General features: G+C 38.1%; 1 protein-coding gene across 2 annotated transcripts in view; it reads left to right on the forward strand.

Annotated features, from left to right (window-relative positions):
- Nucleotides 1–9,772: 9,772 nt before the first annotated feature.
- The window catches only part of LOC111508063 (UDP-glucosyltransferase 2), a 52,927-nt gene continuing 47,801 nt past the window's right edge, over nt 9,773–14,898 (forward strand). The window contains exon 1 of one of the 2 annotated variants that reach the window (XM_074181349.1): nt 9,773–10,265. In XM_074181349.1, the coding sequence (XP_074037450.1) occupies nt 9,806–10,265 (460 nt within the window). In that variant the 5' untranslated portion in view covers nt 9,773–9,805. The remainder of the gene's footprint in view (nt 10,266–14,898) is intronic. The other variant, XM_074181351.1, reaches the window with a different exon arrangement.

Genomic DNA, 14,898 nt, shown 5'->3' on the forward strand with positions numbered 1-14,898 from the left:
TAAGAACTCCTTCATTTGAAGAACTGCGTTTATGTGAATAAACTTTTTCCAGAATGTTTTGCCAAATGGATTTGATCTCCAGCGATTCAAATCCAATGTGAATCGCTACTTTCGCACGAGCTCCGCTCTTAGAGTTACTCAAGGATTTGTGCTTGTATTTTGTCCTTATTTCTATAGAGACATTGAATGTAGGAAAACTAATTTTACCAAAACCTTGAAAGAAATCATTTGGAGATTTTCAATCTAACTGCAAGATACTAACTATAACTTTCCTGGACCGTCACCCAGTACAAGCGCTAGACTCAGATATAAGAATACTCTTCACATTTTTATATGTATCTATAAGTCCTAGGAAACTATACCAAAATTTGAATTCCTGTTTGAAAATTTTAAATTGCATATTTGAATAGGATGGCGACCGTTGAATATGATTTTGATTGTCAAGTTGGCGGGAATTCGGTCAAAATGTTGAACAATTTCTGAATTGTCGACGTTTCGAAACTTTATTGTTTCATCTTCAGGACTCTGAAGTATAAGAACAAGACATACATATTAAAATGGAAATTTACAAAGCAGTTCTGTTAGAAACAAAATAAATTATGTGATATAACAATCGTTGAAAAATAATAAACGTTTCGAACACTTTACGAAAAAACAACGTTGATGAGTACTTACATTTAGAGCGGCTTTCCGAGTTGAAGGGTGAAGTGAATAATTTCGACATAAAATATAAATACGTACACAGGTTCCTGAAAGACTTTGACATAGACACGAAGGGATTAACAATCTGAACTGTCTGTAAATCGTTCTTTATAATTCGAAAAAATCCCATGAAATAAATGAGAATTGTATTTGGAAAAAGCAGTCTGTTAATGATTCCAAAGTTAGTTATTATTTGATTTTTTCTATTAGATTGAAATATTAGGTGTGTAAGTTTTCAATATCCGACCATGTTTTGTTATTTCAATCATTTCGTTCAGGAGTCTTTTTTTTAGTGTCGTCTGTTGTCTTATAATACTGACTGACTCAAAATCAAATTACACATTTTGTTTCTTATTGTCTTTTTTCCACAAAATTGTATATGTCCACTTATTTTAATCGAGTCCAAAAACACTTATTTACTTTCACAAGTCTATTTTTCGCGAAATAGGTCTATTAGTTTATATTTCCGTAGTCCGGTACTGTCCACTTCGCGAAACACAACGAATCACCAGTGTCTCTCTTATAGTCAATTTCACCGCAATACAAAGATTTTCCACTAAGCGCTCACAGATTCATTTCACAAATCCACTTCTGATCACCACTTGTGACAAATTTAAAGAATTAACTGTCTTGAACAAATTTATTTTCAACAATATTTCACTAATCACGAACTAATTTATTTACAACACTTAGCAACTAACGCTTAATTTATTTCCACTATTTGAATTTCTTGTTTAGCCGTTCGATTCACTTTATGAACTGCCCTCTTGGGTCGGGAATCCGTGCTCATATCGGTAACGGTCCTTTCTAGAAATCTGTAGTCGGTTCGGTACTAGAATTTAGATTCCCGACTGCATTCTTTTGAGGTGAGGTCATGTGTTTGTTCGATGAGTCGGCTGGCCTATCTGTCAGGGGCGGCTTCAAATTCGTTACAATACTTACGACGTCTATTCAAAAAATAAGGTGAATGTTCAAATTTCGCGGGCTACGTACATTTTATTAGCGATTTCAGTTGATACATTCGTCCCGAACATATTTCAGTTTCAGCTGTTTAGCATGTTCAGTTTGTTGGTGAGAGGCATACAAGTTAGAGTGTTTTGCTTGTTCCGCGATTTTCTGCTATTATACCAAAAATTTGCATCAAATTTTGTTTAAAAATACTTGAAATGTTGACAGTGGCATACGATGATTGTACTCTAGTGTCAGAAAAATATTAACAAGTAGTACAATATTTTTACAGGAAGATGTGAATGAAGACGCTTGTCCCAGCACATCAACAACCGATGAAAATCCGAATAGGAAAAAATAGAAATCGATGAATGAATAAATCTTTTTTTTTAGGAAAATGAAAACTCACCTTATTTTTTGATCAGACAGCTTATATGTTATGTGTAGCATAATTTATTTCATTATTAATTTCTACTGAATAAGTAGTAATTTTTATTTTCGATTGAGGTTTTCTCAAAATTAGCGTTTTCTATACAGTGCTTTTTTTCAATGTCCCCCTACTTTAATGTTTTGAACGGGTCAACTCAAAAAATTGAAATTTGGGATAATGAAATTAAAGCATGAATACTTTATTTTGAAGTGAAATTGACAGGTGTAACTTTCAAGATGGCAACTGGACGTCATCTGGGAAAAAAACTAAATGGAAAGGGAGGTTTTGTGATATATCTTTTTGAAGCTCCTGACAAATGCTTCACAATCCTAGAATATAATGTCAAAATGGTCAACTACTACAAAATGGCGGAACTTTCAATACATTGACATTTAACTACATTATATGAGGTAATAAGCTTGAGGTCAGTTCAGAAGATGCTCGAAATGGTTGCCTTGAACTTCTTGACATATGAATAGCGTATCCGATATTTCACGCTGAATATTATCGAACACAGTAACACACACCTTTTGCTTCAAATAGCCTCATAAAAAAGTCCGACGGTGTCAAATCTGGTGAGCGGGCTGGCCATTCTGTAGGACCTCGACGGCCAATCTAACGACCGGGAAAAGTAGTATCCAAATAGTTTCTCACTTGTCTGGAGTAATGTGATGGTGCTCCATCTTGTTTGAATACAATATCCATATCGAATTCCTTAGGATTCGCTTCAACGATTTCAGTGATGAGAGGGTCAGCAGTAGTTTCCAGCATATTCAAATACAGTTCCCCTGTTAAATTTTGATCAATAAATGGAGGTCCTACGATATGGTTTCTCAATATAACTGCCCAAACGTTATGTTTTTCTGGATATTGGGTATGTGTTTCCCGGAAAACGTGAGGGTTGGTCAATAATGTCAATTTTCTCTGTGAACATTGCCGTTTGAAAAAATGTACATTCGTCACTGAAACAAATATTGTGGAGCAAGAATCATTATTTAGAATCGTAGGGGGCTGTAGAGAATCAATCATTCCTCAGAGCCGTAGGGGACTGTGTGGTATGGTCAGTTCATCAGAAACTCAAGTTTCTAAATGCACAAAATGGAAGTTCCAAATATTGTGGAGATAGGTAGGATGCTTTGCAATGGTTTCCGTCATGATTTCGCAGAATTCTGTTCTTCGATCAGGGTCATCTTCATTAAATTGGTGTACCATTTTAATTTTGTATAGATGATACCTATTCTTCTTCAAAAGTCACCACACAGTAGAAGGAGACACCTCACAAACATTCGCGACGGAAAAATTAGACTGTTCAGGATTTACTACCATCTCACCAATTATTTGCAATTGCTGTTCTTCCGGAATGGACGGATGATCTGGGACGGATTACCATATAGCAGATAAAAAGGAATATTTCTAGAAATATCGATATAAATGTGTTTGTCTTCAGGGTATTATTAAATGTTTCGCCATCTTATAGTAGGTGAAGATATTGACTTCATATTCAAGGGTTTTGAAGTATACATCAGGAGCTTCAAAATGATGTGTCATAAGACCTCTCTTCCCATTCAATTTTTTCCCAAATGGCGCTCAGTCGCCATCTTGAAACTTTCATCTGTCAATTTCACTTCAAAATAAAGTAATCATGCATTAATTCCATCAGCTCAAATTTCAATTTTTCGAGTTGACCCGTTCAAAAAATAAAAAGAGAGGAAAATGCACTGTATAATAATATTAAAAAATAAATGTGAAGGTTAGCTTGAATTAATTTAATATGATAGGAAAATTAATGTTTTGATACGATTAATTCAGCGTATCGCAATTGGAAGGAAAGTATTAGGTAATGTATTTTTTTGTTTTTGAGGTAAGTAGCAAAGGTAGAAAGAGGAAAGTCATCATGGGGATATTCATTCTTTTGTCTTGTTTCGTCTTTAACAAAACGTTGCAGTTTCAAAGATCTGAAATGGTGAATTTACCTAATAATCCATTTTCATTTAATTTAATTATTGATTTTTGTTCAACATTGTCCGGTGGTTTTTATAAATAGGTTTATTGGCGTCTACCGTAATTTCTCTTTGTCTATGCCTGTTAGCTCTTTGTAAGTTTTGTTTTTTCGTTGATTTGTTGTTCATGAGATCTGAAACAGTTTTTTAATTCTTTGAATGTTTTCGTATATATTGAGTGATTTGTTCATTTTCATCCATTTTGAATGGGTTTTTATAATCTGAACGTCCTCGTAATATTTGGAAGGGTGTGTAACCAGTATTTGTGTGAATGCTGTTAGTATACGATGAGAGAGCGTAATTGAAAAATCTTGTTTCTCTTCGTGTAATACTCTGAGAATTTCAATTAGACTGGAATAAAATCTTTTTATGGGGCTGTTACTATTTAGATTATACGCGGTTGTACAGTGAATACCAATTTAACGTAATAAACATAAATCTAGAATGATATGGTTTTTTAATTCGACTTCGTTATCAGATGTGATTTCATTTGCATAGCGGAGTATAAAATAAATGAGTTTATTTGTTGTTCCTACCGCTGAGAGAGAATTTATAGAATGAGGTTGTCCAAATATAGATTAATTATCAACGATTGTGAGAAAGTATTGTCATGAGTATTCGAAAAAATCAATATAAATATTTTCTAGTGGACTTTGTTCTATTCTGTCTATTAACATTTGTTTTTCCGCTAATCAGCTGTCACCCCCCCTACAAACAACAACTCTGAAATTTCAAAACTTGTGCGAGATGAGGACTAACGAGGTTCCACCTTTTAACATGTGATTCCTAACACGGTTTGAACGATGGGGAGTGGAAATCGATCGTCCGGCCTTGCGGTTCGAACCACCGGTTCACACAGAGGTCGATTGAGTGTGTCGAGCAAACCACCCACGTTAACCAATCGGGATACCGTCCTATTGGTGTTGGTTCCGAGACTAATGCTGTTGGATGACGTTCATATTTTATGACTGACCCATTACTTGATGAAATTAACAATACTATCCATGATAACGATTGAACAATTTGTTTAATTATAAACATGGATAGTTCATATTTGTATTACAAGTGTTTCTCACATCTTCATCCATATTTGGCCAATTCGAAATTTTTTAGAGCTGCTAGGGTTTCATTGCTATCTTGATGAGTAACTTTTTTTCGTGGTGATACTACTGATACTTAAGTTTAATATTTCTTTCAGATTCGTCAGTAATATCTGTTACCATTTTATTGAAAATGAATAAATTAAGGGAATTACTTCTAAGTTCTCAGTCATACTCTCTGATTTGAAAAGTAAACATATGTCGGTCGGTAGCCAGTCGGTTCGACGTGGGTGCTTTGTTCACTCACTCAAATCGACCGCCGTATTGGTCGCTGGTTCAATCCTCTGGCTGAACGATCGATTTTCACTTGCTATCATCCAACCCGTGTTAGGAATCACACGTTAAAAGGTAAGGCCTCGTTAATCCTCAGCTCGTACAAGTTTCCACTTCTGAGGGTTGTCGTTCGTAGGGGTGCGACAGCTGGTTAACGGAATAAACAGATTTTGAAACAGATTTCAAACAGAAATAGATTTCTTTGGTTGTAGATAGGAGAATGATCTAAAGAGTTTCCAACCTAACAAAAATACAAGATATATTTTCAGAATGTTTTTCTCAACATAATCTTCCTTAAAATCTGCACACTTCTTTCAGCGATGCTCTCATCTTTGTAACCCGTCCAAATCGTACTCGTCGTTTTCCTCTGTAAAAGTGCACAAAAGTGTTTGCTTCTTCATTTGATGAACATTTTTGTCCTTTGAGCGCAATTTTCAGATGAGAAACATAAACAAGTTGCTTGGAGCTAGATCTGGTGGGTGAGGCGGATGGTCAAGCAGTTAAAACCGTAACTCACCATGGTAACCGCTTAGGTGTGAAACGCTGAGTCTTGGATTTTGTTTTTCTGTAAATGTGGCCGTTTTTACACAAGTTCTGCCTTCATTTGGTCACGTGATAATGCATATACTATAATTCCAAAATAGTAGATGTTAAATTTTCAGAAATGACTGACGTTTTTGCCTCAATCTGTCTCTTGTAATGGCTTACAGAAATCATACTGAACAGATGAGCATAAATGACAACAATGTTTCAGTTTCAGTGTGATGATATTTTCTGAGCATTTAGTGTCTAACATTATGTAATTGTACTATTACTATAATATGCTCCTGGAATGGTTTTTCCTTTTTGAAGATGATCGATCAGAATAACTCCATGACTATCCAAAAAACAGTAGCCATCACTTTTTCCCTCTGCAGTCCACTGTGTGGACTGTATCTTCGTTAAGGGCGTATAATGATGTATCCAAACTTCATCTACAGTAATTAATCGGCGCCAAAACTCGGATTTACTTTGCCTAAACAGAGCGTTGGAAATGTTCGTCCGAACACGTTTTTGGTCTAAGGTGAGAATATTTTCATTGTCCTTCTCGAAGGATTCTCAGTTCCGATCGAATTCAGCTAGTTCAATTTCGATGACTAGAAGACGATGACGCTCAGCTATTTCCTAGCCGATCAGCTGTCTAATATGAGTTAACCAACCCTCGGACACTGTATGTGTTTTCAATAAAAATTTTACACCATCATCCTGTAGTGCCACTGACTACCCCATGATGGTATTTGGAATAGTTGGAGACTTTCATATGGTAATAGGGCCGATAGTCTCCGTAGTAATATCAGCAGCATCAGGGAATGTCGGATTTTCTTCGGAAATGGTAGTATTGTTACTGGGTACCTCGGTGGACATCTCAAGAAAGGTGTAGTTATGTCTGGGAGTGGCTACCTCAGTAGCAGACTTGATCTTAGTAGATTCTCCTGTCAACAGTTGACGGAGTAATGATTTCTTTGGCTCTGTGCCAGTACCCCTTCCAAGAGTTCTTTTTTCCTCATACTTGATGGTTGATTTCTCAACAGCGTCCACATATTCAACGATTTCAGCTTTTGATTCTGCCTCCAAGATCGAATCTATCTTGGTTAGGTTACGAAGCTCTCCAGCTCGAATTGGGGGTAGGCGGCACAAAACAAAACATTCTGAAGAATGTTCTCCGCTTGATATCATTGCCTTCTGCTGTTGCTGTTTTCAGTATGTTTCGTTGATTTTTTTCACAAAAGTACTCTACTTGTGATGGTCTGGTCCGGTTCCAGAAAGTTATAGTGAATCACACCATACAATAACTATGGTCTTTTTTGGTGTATTTTTTCGTTTAGGAAGTGGCTGGGTGGCTCAGCGGTGTCAACCACTGTCCTGAACGTCCCCTGTTGTCGTAGATGATTCATTTTCCATCACACATGATGATCGGCCGCAAAAAAGGATCGTTTTGGTTGCTTAAAAACAAAGAAGAACATACTTCGAAACGTGACATATTCTGTCGATCGTTTAAATCGTAGGGCACCCATTTTTCGAGACTTTTGACCTTTCCAATACATTTTAAACCATCAGAAACCGCATAATAGTTGGCGCCAAGTTTCTCCGCCATCCCGTTCGTGATGGGTCAGTGGTCACCAGAGTTCTCAAATCCTCATCCTGGATAACTGTAGGTCGACCACTTTGTTGGTCCTGGAGACGGTTGTATGTTGAATTGGTTCACGATTCGGATGTTTTTTGTTGAATTCTTCCGCGGCCATTATCACCAACTAAACGCACAATCTCAATTCTCTCGACAAGTTGAGATTTACCATTCGCAAAACTCTTCACCAAGTACTAACTGTCAAAAATTACTCAATTTCAAAGCCTGCTATGAAAAACAGGGCCTGACTTATTGATCTTATCATATGAATATGCCGCATGAAATTAAATCATGAGGTTTTTGCCGAAATCATACAAAAAATTCAAAGGAAATGGATAAAACATTTTCAACTTTTGATTTTTGATTGAACTAGGGGCATCTATCTGTACCTATTACGATGATAAAACTTCGTATTTGAATATTTCATGTGTTTCTCATGTCAATTGCTACTTCACCTTTCCTTTGAAGTGTACAGTTTGTTATACAGGGTCAGTTAAAAAATTATGAGTTTGGGAGTTGTCATCAGATAACTAACGCACTTCAAAAAAGGAGACTCAAAAAGCTATGAGAACTATAGAGGGGTAAGTCTTCTCTCTAGTATATCCAAGGTCTACAAAATTAATATTATAAATCAGTTTTTATCGTTTCTCCTCAAAAATGAATTACTTTCGACAAACCAGCATGGTTTCATGTAAAATAAAAGCACGGAAACAGCTTTATATGATTTCATACAACACGTAGTAACAACCTTGGATAACAAACTGCAAATTTGTGGTTCATAGATTTTTCTAGAGCATTTGACTGTGTGGATCACTATGTACTAATCCAGAAAATTCATTGCTATGGGGTTCGTGGAGTTGCCCAAGATTGGATGAGGTCATATCTAGAGTACAGGTTACAAACAGTGAGAATTCATGGTGTTCACAGTCAGTCCTTGGCCTGCAAGCAAGGAGTTCCACAGGGGTCTATTTATGCGAACGACATGATACAATACCTAAATAGTCTGTCAAAAGTACATATAGTTGCATATGTAGACGATACACTGATACACTGTTCTGGTCACTGATTGTAATACATTAGCACTTGCACAAACAACAGAATCCGTATATGAGAAAATAATGAAATGGGCTGAAAAAAATCATTCAGCTCTAAAAATCAGCAAAACAGAATTATTCACAATGCAGAACAACACCGAAACTCTCAAAATATGTGAAGATAGCTAACTAGAGCTGACATCCAAACTAGAAACAAAAATGCTAGGTCTAATTCTAGATCATAAGCTGAATTGGGGTCCTCATATGTATAGATTCACTATGTGATAAACTACGAAAGAACTGTTATGCATTGATATTTATGTCGAATCATTGTGGAAGAGAGGTGCTCCTAAATCTGTACTATGCAACTATTGGCTGTCACTTGCGCTATGGAATCTTGAATTGGGGTATGAGCTCCTCTGCTGAAAGAGTATTTATATTACAAAAGCGCGCGGTCAGAATAATTGCTAGTTTAGGATGGCGACACTCATGTAGAAGCTCATTCAAAGAGCTGGAAATACTCACAATTGCTGGTCTGTATATATATGAAATGTGTCTCTACGTTCGTAAGAATAGAGTAAAATTCAGCGCAAATCAGCAAGACCACCCATACGCAACTAGAATTAGAGGGTTGTTGATAGCAAATCCTCACCGAACCTTCCTCTATCAGAAGAGTCACCTATACCTTGGACCCAAACTGTATAACAAGCTAGATGTTTCTATTGAGAACTCAATGAACATCTGCATTTTCAAAAGACAATTGAAAAAATATCTTATCGAAAAACACTGCTACACCGTTGACGAGTTTTATTAGTTACTCTCGATAAAAAACTGTTAATTACCTTCATATGTACAGTTTAGTATCTGTCGTGTTTTGTTGTTTTATAGTTATATATATTTGTTTTTAGTTATACATGGACGTCTTTATTTTTCAAAATCGGTTCATGGGCTCCAAAATAACAGGGTGTTGCGTTTTGAAATCGCACACATTATATGAAGTGAAGAGAAGTTTGGTAACGAAATATCATTTTAATTGAAAGGAATATTTCTAGGAGGGATTAGGTTATCAGTGCTTTGGTGAGCTTCCATTGATTACAGAAAATGAAATGAAAAAGATAAAAAACATTCAGTTTTAGCAAACAACTCGAGATAACATGAGGTTGACAATAGTTTGCATCGCGTTATTTGCAAATTATGTACAAAGTTCAAAAGTTCTGGGTTTTTTTCCAGCACCATCCATCAGCCACCAAAGAATTTTCCAACCGATTTGGAAGGAACTCTCCCTCAGAGGACATGAGGTTACTGTGATAACACCAGATATTTTGAATGATTTAAGTTTGGTGAATTTGACGGAAATTGATGTGAGAATTGGATACAAAGTGTTTGAAGATTTGAAATTGTTGGAAAAAATGAAATCAAAAAATTTTGTATTGATCAAAATTTTGAATATTTTCCATGACATACAACGAGTTATGAGTAGTGAACTGCAACATGAAGCTGTAAAAAAGCTTATAGAAAATGATGCAAAATATTTCGATGTTGTACTTTTACAAACGAGTCACCTTTTTCCACTTGTGTATGGTTTCGGCACCAAGTTTTCTGCTCCTGTAATTGGTAAGTAATGACATTTTATATGAAAATCCAAGTTAAATGGAATATTTTGATGACGAATAGTATCTAAATGCCATTTGAAAGATAATTTTATCTCTCTTGATCTACATATTTGCATTGGACGATGAATTTTCAGTATGTTGTGAACCGAAGATTGAGAAAACGTTTGGTGTACTTGAATTTTTTGTTTTTTTCATAGACATGATTCCATAAAGACACATATCAGACTGGGTGACTTCCATATCAGTACAGTAAATTAATGATAGGGATAGCATATAGGAGGAATACTAAAGAGATCCAACAAATGAAGATTTGAAAACCGAGTGTATTGACTATGAAAATAACTTAAAATTCATGTTGAGAAAAACCAGAAGTGAGTAAAACAAGTAAACAACAAACAAGTAAAAAAATTAGAAGTGTCCTGAAACAATGAATGTCAATAGTAAAAATCAGAGGAAAACAATATTGGAGCTATACAAAGACCACAGCATTCTGAGAATGACCTCTGACATTATGCCTCCAACTGTCAACCACGAACTGCCTTATAAAGTAGTGTTCCCGAGTAGAGAAGACTGGATCCTCCGGGAGAAGAAAATATTAAGAGTAGATAGTTGCTGGTTCACAGATGGATCAAAAACACTTTAAGGTTCTGGTGCACGTGTTTTTAGTCACAGACCCAAGACAGAGATATCAACCTGCCTAGGAACCTATGCGGCTGTATTTCAAGCGAAAATTTACTTTATTGAATTGTATGCTGGAAGATTGGAAGAATCCAACCTCATATACATGTCAATAAAAATATTCTCGGACAGTCAAACGGCGTTGGAAGCTCTTGGTTCCTACAGAGCAACGTCTAAATTAGTAGCAAATCGCCACAAACGACTCTCCTCGATAGGAAGACTCAACATATTGTCTCTGGTCTGAATTCCTGGCCATACTGGCCTGGATGGCAATGAAGCTACTGACTCCCTTGCGAAGGAGGGTGCTACAAGCAGCTCCATCAGACCAGAACCTGTCATTGGTATCGCTTCAGGCTTTGCCAAACAAACATTGAGCACCTAGATGTCAAGAAGATTTTTGGAGTTCTGGCAGAATTTTTCAGGATTGGCTCACTTCAAGGCGTTTACTCACTCTTTGAAGCCTCATATCAAACAGGGATGAACTACTATGTCTAACAGACTTTCCCAGAGGTCACTGTCATTTGAATCATCATATGCAGAGATTCGGACTGTCGGATGACAGTATTTGTCGCCTCTGTTTGGAAAATGATTGAACAGCAGAGCTCATACTTTGTGATGCCCCGCTGGGGACCGAATCAGGTTTTCAGAGTTTGGCAGAGCCGTACTCTTACATTCTGATCTGAAAGACCACTGACGGTACAAACTAACGGCTTCGTTAAGAAGTTGATTTTAGTCGAGAGTGAACAGGGTTGAGCCTCAATAACCCTTACGGGTTGCGATGAAGGATCGAATAGACCCACTCCCTTTCGACCTAACCTAACCTATACAAAGCCCAAGAAATTGAACACTCTTCTTCAAATAACTACTTTCGGAATATTGCACGTGATTTTACTGTGAACAAAAAAAACCTAACAATTCTCCTAAAAACTGTCAAAAATTTTTTTTATTTTTTAACGGGCTAAAAAATCTGCCATTCAATTTTTTTGGAACCGGCAACAGGAAAAAAAGTTATTGAATCACTCAAACCCAATAAAGCTCCAGAATACGACCCGAAACATATTAGAAAAACTTTCTTATTAGTCAGTGGGCTATGCTTGAAGAATGACAGTAAACAAATCTAAAGAAATGAACTTTAAATGTTCAAGCCAGTCTCGAATATACCTACACAGTAGATTGAATGGACTGACGCCTATCAGAAAACAACTACTACGCTGGCTAATACCACGAACGGCGTTGGATTATATCCGACAGGCGTTAGTGCAGGAATCTTCACAGAAAATTTCCTGCATATGCAATTTGCAATACAAGGTCGACTCCTTTGGTTGTCCATAGAGCAAACCCTGTACCCGAACTTGGCGTTACAAATTCAATGGAATATTTTCAATCATACCTGAGTACGATGCACATAAAATTATTATCATCAATATATTTTTACATGCTTGTAATACCGCTTAACGCATGGTTGTACAAAATCAAATTCATATCAAAAATGAATGGAACGGAAAAGCATCAGAACTCGTCAGTTCTAGAATACCTCAAACCTGCGATGAAATTGAATTACTGGTAATCTCATATTTTGGTGACGCACGTGATTCAGCCTCTTTGATACGAGATCTTCCAAGACTTCATCGAATGCCCAGTGAGTCCCTTTTAACTTTCATGGAGATCAGGAGCGAGTCTACAGAGGAGATTGATGTCGAGCTCACGACATCAACTGACCTCCCTGTAAACTTAGATCAGGAGCGAGTCTACAGAGGAGATTGATGTCGAATTTACGACTTTAACTGACCTCCCTGTGAACTTAGATCAGGAGCGAGTCTACAGAGGAGATGGATGTCGAGTTTACGACACCAACCGACCTCCCTGTAAACTTAGATCCGAAGCGAGTCTACAGAGGAGATGGATGTCGAGGTTACGACACCAACTGACCTCCCTGTAAACTTAGATCAGGAGCGAGTCTACAGAGGAGATTGATGTCGAGCTTACGACATCAACTGACCTCCCTGTAAACTTAGATCCGAAGCGAGTCTACAGAGGAGATGGATGTCGAGGTTACGACACCAACCGACCTCCCTGTAAACTTAGATCCGAAGCGAGTCTACAGAGGAGATGGATGTCGAGGTTACGACACCAACTGACCTCCCTGTAAACATAGATCAGGAGCGAGTCTACAGAGGAGATTGATGTCGAGCTTACGACACCAACTGACCTCCCTGTGAACTTAGATCAGGAGCGAGTCTACAAAGGAGATGGTTGTCGAGCTTACGACACCAACTGACCTCCCTGTAAACTTAGATCAGGAGCGAGTCTACAGAGGAGATTGATGTCGAGCTTACGACATCAACTGACCTCCCTGTAAACTTAGATCCGAAGCGAGTCTACAGAGAAGATGGATGTCGAGGTTACGACACCAACCGACCTCCCTGTAAACTTAGATCCGAAGCGAGTCTACAGAGGAGATGGATGTCGAGGTTACGACACCAACTGACCTCCCTGTAAACATAGATCAGGAGCGAGTCTACAGAGGAGATTGATGTCGAGCTTACGACACCAACTGACCTCCCTGTGAACTTAGATCAGGAGCGAGTCTACAAAGGAGATGGTTGTCGAGCTTACGACACCAACTGACCTCCCTGTAAACTTAGATCCGAAGCGAGTCTACAGAGGAGATGGATGTCGAGGTTACGACACCAACTGACCTCCCTGTAAACTTATATCAGGAGCGAGTCTACAGAGGAGATTGATGTCGAGCTTACGACATCAACTGACCTCCCTGTAAACTCAGATCCGGAGCGAGTCTACAGAGGAGATTGATGTCGAATTTACGACTCCAACTGACCTTCCTGTAAACTTAGATCAGGAACAAGTCTACAAAGGAGATGGATGTCGAGTTTATGACCTTCCTGTAAATTTAATTCAGGAGCGAGTCTACAGAGGAGATGGATGTCGAGTTCACGACTCCAACTGATCTCCCTGTAAACTTAGTTCAGGAGCGAGTCTACAGAGGAGATGAATATCGGGTTTACGACTCCAACTGACCTCCCTGTAAATTCGGTTCAGAAGCGAGTCTACAGAGAGGATGGATATTGAGTTTACGACTCCAACGGACCTCCCTGTAAATTTAGTTCAGAAGCGAGTCTACAGAGGAGATAGATGTCGACTTTACAACTCCAACTGACCTACCTGTAAATTTAATTCAGGAGCGAGTCTACAGAGGAGATGGATGTCGAGTTTATGACTCCAACCGAACTTCCTGTAAATTTACTTCAGGAACGAGTCTACAGAGGAGATGAATGTCGAGTTAACGACTCCAACGGACCTTCCTGTAAATTCAGTTCAGGAGCGAGTCTACAGAGGAGATGGATGTCGAGTTTACGACTCCAACTGACCTACCTGTAAATTTAATTCAGGAGCGAGTCTACAGAGGAGATGGATGTCGAGTTTATGACTCCAACCGAACTTCCTGTAAATTTACTTCAGGAACGAGTCTACAGAGGAGATGAATGTCGAGTTAACGACTTCAACGGACCTTCCTGTAGATTCAGTTCAGGAGCGAGTCTACAGAGGAGATGGATGTCGAGTTTACGACTCCAACTGACCTCCCTGTAAATTTAGTTCAGGAGCGAGAGCTTTTCAACTCCACAACTCCTGATCCAACAACTGAATTAAAAAAAAAAGGTTTGGTGGTGCAGTAAGAAAACGAGCGAGTCTTCTCCTCAAGAGCGGGGTACCTTATAAAACCGCCTTGCACCAAATTCTTGAGTGGCGTACGCAGAATCTGTCTCAGATGGGGGAACAAACCATCCTCCATGAGCAGGTTAGCAAACGTTTGCGCTCAAGTAATGATTCACCAAAACCAGAGGCGAAAAAGACCTGCATGGCTGAATCTAAGGCATCGTCAGGTGTAGCAGACGTGCAAAAACCCTCATATGGGAAGGTTGTCTTGGGTATCAAGG

This window comes from Leptinotarsa decemlineata, unplaced genomic scaffold (genome assembly GCF_025532065.1).
Source record: "Leptinotarsa decemlineata unplaced genomic scaffold, Ldec_3_MD MMD2_tig00026307_RagTag_RagTag, whole genome shotgun sequence".
NCBI classification, from domain to species: domain Eukaryota; kingdom Metazoa; phylum Arthropoda; class Insecta; order Coleoptera; family Chrysomelidae; genus Leptinotarsa; species Leptinotarsa decemlineata.